Source organism: Oncorhynchus gorbuscha, linkage group LG06 (genome assembly GCF_021184085.1).
Source record: "Oncorhynchus gorbuscha isolate QuinsamMale2020 ecotype Even-year linkage group LG06, OgorEven_v1.0, whole genome shotgun sequence".
Classification (NCBI taxonomy): domain Eukaryota; kingdom Metazoa; phylum Chordata; class Actinopteri; order Salmoniformes; family Salmonidae; genus Oncorhynchus; species Oncorhynchus gorbuscha.
Window position 1 is genome coordinate 68,307,059 of NC_060178.1, and position 12,095 is coordinate 68,319,153.

The 12,095-nt window shown below is 41.0% G+C and overlaps 1 protein-coding gene across 3 annotated transcripts in view; it reads left to right on the forward strand.

Moving 5' to 3' along the window:
- The window catches only part of LOC124037229 (gamma-adducin-like), a 28,894-nt gene extending 20,922 nt beyond the window's left edge, over positions 1-7,972 (forward strand). For all 3 annotated transcript variants that reach the window (XM_046351896.1, XM_046351899.1, XM_046351897.1), the window contains exons 6-15: positions 442-591; positions 866-1,009; positions 1,284-1,382; positions 2,309-2,482; positions 3,668-3,928; positions 5,732-5,848; positions 6,144-6,233; positions 6,486-6,609; positions 6,829-6,918; positions 7,152-7,972. In XM_046351896.1, the coding sequence (XP_046207852.1) occupies positions 442-591; positions 866-1,009; positions 1,284-1,382; positions 2,309-2,482; positions 3,668-3,928; positions 5,732-5,848; positions 6,144-6,233; positions 6,486-6,609; positions 6,829-6,918; positions 7,152-7,384 (1,482 nt within the window). In that variant the 3' untranslated portion in view covers positions 7,385-7,972. The remainder of the gene's footprint in view (positions 1-441; positions 592-865; positions 1,010-1,283; positions 1,383-2,308; positions 2,483-3,667; positions 3,929-5,731; positions 5,849-6,143; positions 6,234-6,485; positions 6,610-6,828; positions 6,919-7,151) is intronic.
- Positions 7,973-12,095: the final 4,123 nt, after the last annotated feature.

Below are 12,095 nucleotides of genomic sequence, written 5' to 3' on the forward strand. Positions count from 1 at the left end.
TTGTGCTTATCTCCAGTGGGTGAACAACACAATCATTAACAATACAAAACAACCCTATTCAGATGTGTGAATTGTGCAGAATATGTGTTCAGACTATTGACAGGGCCTCATAATCAATGGCCAGCCACTCAAACAGACCCTGGCTGTGCTGAGAGACATGCCTCACTACTTCAGCAAGGGGTCAAGGAGAATTGACAATTGTGTTGAATGGATGTTTTCTAGTTTGTTGTCAGCGTGTAGATGCCGTAATACAGTATTGGTGGAAGTCCCAATAGAAGGATAACTAGATTCCTCTTGCAATACAATCATAATAACTGAATAAAGTGAGTAACAGCACAACGAGTTGGAATAATACCCAAAACAGTAGTGTGACTTTGTATCCGACTCAGTATCTTGCTGCCATAGTAGACCTAGAGGTGTTGTGTCCTGGTCTGTTTCCAGGTGAAAGTGAACATGATTGGTGATGTTGTCGACCAGGGATCCACCCACCTGGAGGTGGACCACTCTGGCTTCAGCCCTCACGCTGCTGTCTATTCCATGCGCCCTGACGTCAGGTGTATCATACACATCCACACCTCTGCCACTGCTGCTGTGAGTACACTTTAAACTAAAGCTCAATGAGTGGCCATGTCCCTTCATGACTGAATGAAGAGCAACCTCTGGAAGTGTATTTACCGTCTTTACCATCTCATCTTTGTTTCATTATTGTATATACACTAAGTGCACCTAATGTAATTGTGCTGTTGCCTTCTAAAGTTCATAGTTACTAGTTTATAGTTGTCTGATGTTTTACTAGCCGGAAATAACTTTTGTTAGTTGTTGGTGACACAGCATAGCCACGGTTGCTTTTATCCTGAACTCACAGGTGTCCTCGATGAAATGTGGCATCCTGCCCATTTCCCAAGAGGCTCTGGTTCTGGGCGATGTTGCGTACTTCGGTTACCAAGGCTGTCTGGATGATCAAGAAGAGAAGGTGGAGTTCCAGAAAGCTCTAGGGCCCACTGCCAAGGTAACGCAGAATGATGGGTTTCCTTAACAACAACAGGCTCACTGTCGTGTGTGCCAAACATAGAAACAGAACATTTAATGCGTTTAGTCAAATTGTTCTGTTACTGTAGTAATTACTCTTTCTACACAGGTATAAGAGCATTTAAAATGCATTTTCACATTACAAGAAGTTGTATCCACTTGCTAAACTGCTTTGCCTTTCATGTCTTTGTATTTACTTCTGCATTCATACGGCCTTTTTTGATGTTGTTATCCCACGCTTAATCATTTTGTAGGTGCTTGTTCTGAGGAACCATGGCCTGGTTGCTCTGGGGGAGACGATAGAGGAGGCTTTCCACTACATTTACCACTCACAGCAGGCTTGTGAAATCCAGGTAACACTTGAATTCATCAGCCACACCTTTTCTACCACATTATTGTATAGGTCATGGAATAGTTCACTGCTATTTCATTTTTCTTACCTCGGAAATAGGATGTTGGCGTGCTGCAATCCAAGATATATGCGTGTTTACTTTGCCTCAGTAAACGTGTGTGGTCTAAACCCACCAGCATGTATTACATGTGAATAAAAATGCTCCCAGGTTTTTGGAAACAAATCAAACTTGGTGTTGGTCATTTTTCAATTGAATGGTATTGTGTTACATTCCCTGTGTGAGAGAGAAACAAGTAAGAAGTCAAACATCTGTTAAAACAAAGCCTAATCAAATACTCTATGTGTGATTAAAACCACTGTTCTCAAATGGCACCAGGTGGAGTTTAGTGTTCTAGGACTTGGTTGAGTCCCCATGTAACTCATAGCTCTATGTGGAGCAGACGGATAATGTGTTCTCTTATCATCATATGAGTGGCGCAGCGGTCTATGGCACTGCATCTCAGAGCTAGAGGCGTCGCTACAGACCCTGGTTCGATGCCGGGCTGTATCACAACCGGCCGTGATCGAGAGTCCCATAGGGCGGCACACAATTGGCCCAGCGTCGTCCGAGTTAGGGGAGGACTTGGCCAGGGTAGCCCGCCATTGTACATAAGAATTTGTTCTTAACTGACGTGCCTAGTAAAATAAAAATGTGTCTGGGTTAGTGTTGGTTTATCCATTGAGCAGGTTATTCCATGTGTGGTCAGTCTGGGATTCCTCTGTTTTCTTTACTACACTCTAGTCATGTCTCGTGACACATTTTACCTCATATTGTCACTATAATAGCCAATTTTAGACTTTACTCTTTATTCGGTTAACCTGGTGAATTCAAATGGTCAGGAAAAAATCCTGACCTTGACTATATGTATTTTTGATGTGGTCATTCAGGTCAGTGCTCTGCGGTGCTCTGCAGGAGTAGAGAACCTGGTGCTCCTGGACAGGGAGAGGTTCAAGCCCCTGACCCATGGAGTGGCTGCTGCTGGGGTCACCGTGGACAGCGAAATCAAGTGGAAAGTGGGCGAGGCAGAGTTTGAGTCGCTCATGAGGATGCTGGACAACCTGGTAGGTGACCTGACCATTATACCTGACCTTTCCCACAATGCTTTGGGTTTCCTCTCCCATGCACATCCTGAGGATGTGTGTGAATATATTGACATCATACTCCCAACCGGAAAGTAGTATTTTTAACTCGTGAATCAAACATGGGGGATCATCAAGGCCAGCTGTAGCTCCTTGAACTAATGCACCATTTTGTTTTTGTCCCAGTGTGCCTTATTAAAGACCGTTGTGTGTTTATCAAAGATGAGCATCTAATCTTAGCCTGTAGCTATCACGCTGTTTGTTAGCGATGGGTCTGTGTTTAGCCTCCACTGTAGATAACTGTGTGATGTTCAACGGGCTTCCCCTTTAAACAATACTATCTCAACAACACTGCTAATGACTAGGGCCAGACACATTCTGTGGCCACCGCAGACAATGAGCAAGCCTGATCTCTCTATTGAATCTACTGATGACATGCCACTTGCTGGGGACTGGGGCTGGTGTAGGCTACAGCTGTGTTAGCTTGTACAGCTCTGTGTGATCATAGCCCGCCTCCCCCATCATGGATTCCAGGTGCCAGGCCATGCTGTGTGGAGTTAAGAGCACAGACCACACAATCCTTCAGAGTCAATTGACTGGAAAACTCAACACACTCCCTGGGTTCCGCTCAACATGGTTGGGTTTGGGGTTTGCGATTCCCCCCTTTTCTTTGATGTGTCCCTAACAACAGTTCCCCTGCCAACTGCACTGTGTTACCAGGCGTGATCCATTCCCTATGAAATCAGGCACTTTTGAAAGTGTTGTTTATATGTACTGTACAAAGTGTTCCAACAATGGAGGCTAAACATTGGGTGGTCTAGGATCCCCTTAAACCACAGGCTTTAGTCACTGATATGAAGTGTATGTTCACATTGTTAAGGATGAAAATAATCTTACAAATTTGTGATGGGAAACTGCAGGACCAATGTTTGAAAACGTGTCCTTGGGAGATTGTTTTTATATGCTGTCGAGGGCCATTCACTTAACAGAGAACACCTTGTGTTTGTTTTGAGCATAATTAAGTTGCACAAACCTTTTCCTTGAAAATCTATTAAACATTCTCAACACTAACAGAGACTTTACAGTTGATGGATAACAGGTGTCCGAGTTTTCCCGTGGAATCCATTTTGACAGGTGGACTGAAACATTGTCTCTCTGTGTTGCTAGGGTTACCGTACAGGCTATACGTACCACCACCCAATAGTGAGGGAAAAGATTCGGACCAAAAATGATGTGGAGATTCCTGCCACGGTCTACACTGTCCCCTTGCAGGACAGTGATCTGGGTCAGAGAAACCCCTTTAACTTCCTGGTGCAGAAACAGCAGAGGGAGAGGGCGCGCTGGCTCAACTCTCCCAACAGCTACCTGAAGGTCAAAGTGCCTGAACGCTCACTCAGTGGAGAGTGTAGCCCCAGAACCAAGACCATGGTGAGCTGCTATAAACCAGTCTTCTTCAATCTACCTTGTGTACTAGTAGACTACATTGTGTACATGCAGTATTGCACCTCTATTGCTTCCACCTGACAATATGTCTTGCTATAGCAGAGATGCAATATCACATGTTGTAGGTTAGCCTGCCCTCTTGTGGAATCTTGTATAACTACATGTATGAAACATATTTCCCTACATAACATCTTCTAAAGGTGTCCGCATGCTTCCCACCCGGAACAGTTTGTGCATATATTATGAAGACATTTTGTGACATTTTTGTTCGTTTTGTGATTGGTCAACAATTGGTCAAGCTGCTGCTACTCTTTGTTTATTATCTATGCATGGTCACTTTACCCCTACCGACATGTACATATTATCTCCACTACCCCGACTACCCAGTACCCCTGCACATTGACCCGGTACCCTTTGTATATATACTCTTTATTGTTATTTTTGTGTTAACATTTTTTCCTTTAGGTTATTTAGCAGATTTGTCTTACTTTTTAAAAACTCTGCATTGATGGTTTAAGCGTTTCACGGTAAGGTGTGTGACAAGTTTGATTTGAACAGTATTATTCAATGAAGTGTTTGCTGCCATTCAACAAGAGATTAATCATTTTCATACACATTTGCGACTAAGACCTCTGCAAAAACGTCAAAATTAAGGACATTTCTTGAGTGATCTTGGATCAATTCTGATTATTTTGAGGAAAGTATTCACATCCCTTTTTTTCTCCATTTTGTTGTGTAACAGACTGAATTTAAAATGGATTTAATTAAGATTTTTGGTCACGGGCCTACACACAATACCACAAAAATGTCAAGGTGGAATTATGTTTCGAGAAATGTTTACAAATTCATAAATTAAAAAGCTGAAATGTCTTGAGTCAATAAGTATTGAAATAAGTTCAGGAGTAAAAACAAGTTGAATAATAAGTTGCATGGACTCACTCTGTGTGCAATAATAGTGTTTAACATGATTTTTTAATTACTAACTTGTCTCTGTACCCCACACAATTATATGTAAGGTCCCTCAGTCGAGCAATTAATTTCAAACACAGATTCAACCACAAAGACCAGGGAGGTTTACCACTGCCTAGCAAAAACTGGAACTTATTGGTAGATGGGTAAAAAAAACATACATTGAATATCCATTTGAGCATGAAGTTATTAATTACACTTTGGATGGTGTATCAATACACCCAGTCACTACAAAGATACAGGTGTCGTTCCTAACTCAGTGGCCGGAGAGGAAGGAAATGGCTCAGAGATTTTACCATGAGGCCAATGGTGAAGGTTAAATAATTTAATGGCTGTGATAAGAGAATTTAGGATGAATCAACAAGATTGTAGTTACTCCACAATACTAACCTAATTGACAGAGTGAAAAGAAGACTCATGTACAGAATAAAAACATTCCAAACATGCATTCTGTTTGCAACAAGGCACTAAAGTAATACAGCAAAAAAATGTGGCAAAGGAATTATCTTTTTGTCTTGAATACAAAGTGTTGTTTGGGGCAAATCCAATAGAACACATTACTGAGTACCACTCTCCATATTTTCAAGCATAGTAGTGGCTGCATCATGTTATGGGTATGCTTGTAATTGTTAAGGACTGGAGAGTTTTTCAGGATAAATTATAACCTGAATGGCACTAAGCACAGGCAAAATCCTAGCGGAAAACCTGGTTCAGTCTGCTTTCCACCAGATACTAGGAAATAAATTCACCTTTCAGCAAAAATGATTTAATAAGCTCTAGACTGAAGTATCTTTATTAAACCAGTATCTTTCCTTTCAGTGGATGAAATCTGAAGAGACCAGCAATGGCACTGGCACCTCCATAAAGATCGAGGACCCCAACCAGTTTGTTCCCCTTAATACAAACCCCACTGATGTTCTGGAGAAGAGGAACCGGGTGAGCTAGAATATCATGTTCTCTAATCATGTTCCTTATTGACATGTTCAGACATATTGGGCTGGGATACATTTTGAGTTCAACTGCTTGACCATTTGCTACACACATTGTAAAGGAGGTACTATTGAACTTTCCTCCCAAGCAAATGAGTGGATTGCAGTGACCTATAGGATGAAGCCTGTCTCCCTCTGGCATGACAACTGGGTGGTTCAATCAGTCATGAAGCATTTGTATACATTTTTTATGGATGCTTAACAGAACTTAAAATAATTTGTAATGGAAATCTGTATTTTAGATAAGGCAACAGAACACTGTTGATCACATGACTCCAGGACCGAAGTCCCATCTTCTAGCTGGCATCGTTGTGGACACCATACCAGGACCAGTAAGTACTTGGGTCAGCTTCACACCACACAACACTAACATGATATGGTGGTGAGTTCCATGACAGTCATGATCAGAAGACTGTAATGTGGGTCTTCATTGGTCCATCCTTATATTGTATTCAGTGACATAGTTGGATTGGAGCTCACTGGTATGGACCTTCCCATTGGTTTACGGTTTGACTGGGCATTTGCTCATTAGTCACTAAGCAGTATGTATAGCAGTTAAGTTTTGTATCTCTCTCTCCCCTCAGGCCTTTATCATTGAGGATGAGGAGCAGATGCGCTCTCTTCCTCCCAACCCCTTCAGTGAGCTGACAGAGAAGGTGCTAGAAGAGTACAAGAGCGTTGTGGAGCGAAGGCAGTTTTGCCAGGATGGTACGATTCTCCCCTATCCAATACAAATATCAACACTGTCATCATGATGTAGAACACTCACTTAATCAACATTTCATTTAATTCTCACCTCTGTTATCTACAGTGCTGCTACTGTATTTGTGTTGCTGAATCTGTGATGACTAGGGACCAATGTTTTATCTGGCCAGGTCACATGGTCAGGAAAACTCCAGGCCCTATTGATAACCCTTGAACTTGCAGATGCTGATATCACAGATGCAGATGAGATGACAACATTTGACGATTCCACCATCTCACTGTCCCTGTCTCCACTCATGTCTCCTGCCAAAGGTAGTATTTCATAAGAAAGGAGCAAGACCGGTGTGTCCAATAAAGTTTCCATGAGAAGATGAATTCCTAAATCAGGGCATTCCTTCTCATAAACCTTTTATTCGTTCAAATATTTTGGAGTTATGGAAAGGGTGCACTATAGACAAAATGGTCATCTTCATTCTTCCTGCAGGTATACACTTTTCTACAAGCCCCCATCTTCCCTCACTGACTTTGTTTCTTCCCATTAACAGAGATCATACCCAATGGGAAAGATTATATGGAAGAACTGGAAGAGAAACTAAACATCAAAGTATCCAAGCTCAGTATAAGCACCACAGAAACGGTTGAAATATCCATAACCTCAGAAAAATCAGGGGGAGACGAGACCCCTGACAGCCAAACCAAGTCCCCCAAGAAGAAAAATAAGTTTCGCACTCCCTCCTTCCTTAAAATGAATTGTAAAAAGGAGAAGGCTGAGGCCTAGAGGGAGAGACACTGAAGAATGACACGTCAGCTTATGTGGTATGAGATGAGCTCATGGGATGAGATGTGTTCCTTAGAGGAAATGTATGAGTCACTAAGATCTTAATAGATCTCCAGCTTTTGGGAAGGAGCAACTGTAACAATAAGCCTGTTATTACAATCTCCTTATTACTCAATCACTTCCTCTGAGGGCTCCACATATGAATAGGGCTCCAGGCATGATGGGTTGAACATGTAGTATATCATCTGCATTGTTCTTAGTACTGTAGCCAATTCGCAATTCTGTAATACAAATCAATTATAATATACTGTGCAGATACAGAACCTCATTCTTTAAAAGATAAAACTCTTACTGAAATACCACATTGCCTGCTATGTATTTGTGGTCAGAAACTTTTTCAAATTCAGCTCATCATTGAACAGTAGGCCATAGATGAAGGTGACACATATAAACGTCATCTATGTTGTGCATGACACAAGTCATTTTTCCAACAATTGTTTACAGACAGATTATTTAACTTATAATTCACTGGATCACAATTCCAGTGGGTCAGAAGTTTATATACACTAAGTTGACTGTGCCTTTAAACAGCTGAGAAAATTCCAGAAAATTATGTCATGCCTTTAGAAGCTTCTGATAGGCTAATTTACATAATTTTAGTCAATTGGAGGTGTACCTGTGGATTTATTTCAAGGCCTACCTTCAAACTCAATTCCTCTTTGCTTGACATCATGGGAGAATCAAAAGAAATCAGCCAAGACCTCAGAAAAAAAATTGTAGACCTCCACAAGTCTGGTTCGTTCTTGGGAGCAATTTCCAAACGCCTGAAGGTACCACGTTCATCTGTACAAACAATAGTACGCAAGTAGAAACACCATGGGACCACGCAGCGCAGCTGTCCTACTGCTCAGGAAGGAGACGTGTTCTGTCCCCTAGAGATGAACATACTTTGGTGCGAAAAGTGCAAATCAATCCCAGAACAACAGCAAAGGACCTTGTGAAGATGTTGGAGGAAACGGGTACAAAAGTATCTGTATCCACAGTAAAACAAGTCCTATATCGACATAACCTGAAAGGCCGCTCAGCAAAGAAGAAGCCACTGCTCCAAAACCGCCATAAAAAAACCCAGACTACGGTTTGCAACTGCACATGGCAACAAATATTGTACTTTTTGGAGAAATGTCCTCTGGTCTGATAAACGAAAATAGAACTGTTTGTCCAAAATGACCATCATTATGTTTGGAGGAAAAGGGGGGAGGCTTGCAAGCCAAAAAACACCATTCCAACCATGAAGCATGGGGGTGGCAGCATCATGTTGTGGGGGTGCTTTGCTGCAGGAGGGACTGGTGCACTTCACAAAATAGATGGCATTGTGAGGAAAGAAAATTATGTGGATACATCAAGACATCAGTCAGGAATTTAAAGCTTGGTTGCAAATGGGTCTTCCAAATGGACAATGACTCCAAGCATACTTCCAAAGTTGTGGCAAAATGGCCTAAGGACAACAAAGTCAAGGTATTGGAGTGGCCATCACAAAGCCCTGACCTCAATCCTGTAGAACATTTGTGGGCAGAACTGAAAAAGCGTGTGTGAGCAAGGAGGCCTAAAAACCTGACTCAGTTATACCAGCTCTTTCAGGAGGAATGGGCCAAAATTCACCCAACGTATTGTGGGAAGCTTGTGGAAGGCTACACTAAACGTTTGACCCAAGTTAAACAATTTAAAGGCAATGCTACCAAATACTAATTGAGTGTATGTAAACTTCTGACCCACTGGGAATGTGATGAAAGAAATAAAATATGAAATAAATCACTCTCTCTACTATTATTCTGACATTTCACATTCTTCAAATAAAGTGGTGATCCTAACTGACCTAAGACAGGAATTTTTTCTAGGATTAAATGCCAGGAATTGTGAAAAACTGAGTTTAAATGTATTTAGCTAAAGTGTATGTAAACTTCTGACTTCAACTGTATATGAGGTCAAGCCTTAAGGAGTGTGGTTCGTTTTTATCTGGGCCTATTCATAATAGTGCTGTCTTAGTTTTAGTTGATATAAAGTAGGCTAAAGTATGGGTTGTAGTAGTGTTTATAATTATTCAGTATTTGGTTAACATTTTGATATACACTCCATGTCTTCTTAATAATAATTGTACTATAAAATAATACTTTTAACAATGTAAGACAGAGAAGACGATTTTAGCTGGATATGTTTTTCAGAAATTTTTATTTATGCCAGTGATATTATTTTAGTGGTTGCTACTTCTTCATTATTGTGACAAAATGAACTGAAAGTGTGAAGATTTGAAAAATCTCCAATCTATATGAGCTCAATACTGCTGAATCCTTTTTTTCACCGCATTCACTGATATCTTGGCATGGATATCACTACTGAATGCTAAATTACAAATGTAAAGATATGAAATAGGCCTTTATCAGATTATAAAATGTATTATGAATGTGTTGTGTATGTGAAAGATTTGTTAAGACAGTATTTTGATAGATAATTTGAAAGTTGGCCATACATTTTACATTTTTACATTTAAGTCATTTAGCAGACGCTCTTATCCAGAGCGACTTACAAATTGGTGCATTCACCTTATGACATCCAGTGGAACAGTCACTTTACAATAGTGCATCTAAATCTTAAAGGGGGGGTGAGAGGGAATACTTATCCTATCCTAGGTATTCCTTAAAGAGGTGGGGTTTCAGGTGTCTCCGGAAGGTGGTGATTGACTCCGCTGTCCTGGCGTCGTGAGGGAGTTTGTTCCACCATTGGGGGGCCAGAGCAGCGAACAGTTTTGACTGGGCTGAGCGGGAGCTGTACTTCCTCAGTGGTAGGGAGGCGAGCAGGCCAGAGGTGGAACGCAGTGCCCTTGTTTGGGTGTAGGGCCTGATCAGAGCCTGGAGGTACTGAGGTGCCGTTCCCCTCACAGCTCCGTAGGCAAGCACCATGGTCTTGCCTATACAAAAGTAATAAAATGTTTAATGTTACCATTTCCCCCAAAATTAAGAAAGAAATGCAGGATTATGGCAAAATGGTTATGGTTATGGCTGAACTATGCCTCTTTTTGCCTCCCCAAGAGGCTTAAATGTCTTGATTTTGTCACTAGTTGTTGAACTAAGATTGCTTAATAAGGTTTGCTCACTCTTCTCACTTTTCAAAAACATTCAATTACATTTGTATGGCCTTATGGCAGATTAATAGCAATATGTTATAAAAAGCTGTTCTCTGGACCAGAGTTAAACTGAAGACAAAGTCAAACATCCAGAGACGATATAAATCGGGAATTTATCCCAGTTAGCAATGTGAATGATTTTCTTCGATCCAAAGGGAGAAACTTGGTTTTCCTTTGTAGATACTACGTTTTGTGAAGCAGTTTTAAATGCAATACTGACATTAAGGTTGATTAATTTGCAACGGTTGCTTTAACATTTATGTTGCATGTTTTTATGCTTGTCAGTTTATGCTCTGTTATAGTATTACGAGCATGCCTCCCGAGTGGCGCAGCGGTCTAAGGCACTGCATCGCGGAGCTAGAGGTGTCACTACAGACCCGGGTTTGATCCCAGGCGGTATCACAACCGGCTGTGATCGGTAGTCCCAAAAGGCGGCGCACAATTGGCCCAGCGTCATACATTTTTGGCCGGGCTAGGCCGTCATTGTAAATAAGAATTTGTTCTTAACCGACTTGCCTAGTTAAATAAAGGGAACATTGTTTTTAATGACTTGACCCTCGCCTCCCAAGCCCGTTGGAGTTGCAGCAATGAGACAAGATCGAAATTGAGGAGAAAAGAAGTTGGTAAAATACAATAAATTATCACAAGCTACCTGAATTGAATATACCCAGTATATCATGTTCACAGTCCCAGTTAACTTGTATTACTAATGCTTATTTTGTTTGAATTGCTTTTGTATTGACTGCGCTTCTGTAATGTGTGCTCTGTATAGCAGCTTCATAGCTTTTCATTACATTCCTTATGAGATTACATTTCACCATATGTAATAAAAACCGTGTGTTTACATGATTGTATTATTATACCAAGGTTGATTGAAACATAGTGTTGCTTACAATCTTTTAAATCGTTTTGCATTCCTATGTCATTAAATCATGCAACAAACATTGACATACATGTAACTGCCAAAATAATGGAAACACTTGAGTAAACTAGGGATACAAAGTATATTGAAAGCAGGTGATTCCACACAGGTGTGGTTCCTGAGTTAATTATGCAATTAACATCCATTCACCGCATTGACTCACAACCCGGTCGCATTCACAGGTAGTATCACATTTTCATTTAATTTCATTACAGTACAACGGTTTGATTTGTTTGATCGTAGCTAGCTACATAGCTAGCTACATAGCCATCTTTGTATCAAAGATAATTGTGTAGTCTAGAGCGATTTTTCTAGGTTAGCTAGCCAGCTATTGTCGTTCTTTTAATGCAACGTAACGTAAACAACACTACTAGCTAGCCAGCTAGCCCCCGAATAGCAGCACTGCAGAAACTATTACACTCAACGGAACGACTTGATTAGTGTAGTGTCAACAACGCACCCACTGCCAGCTAGCCTACTTCAGCAGTACTGTATCATTTTAATCATTTTAGTCAATAAGATTCTTGCTACGTTAGCTTAACTTTCGAGACTTGTAGTCCACTTGTCATTCCAATCTCCTTTGCATCTCCTTTGCATTAGCTTAGCCTCTT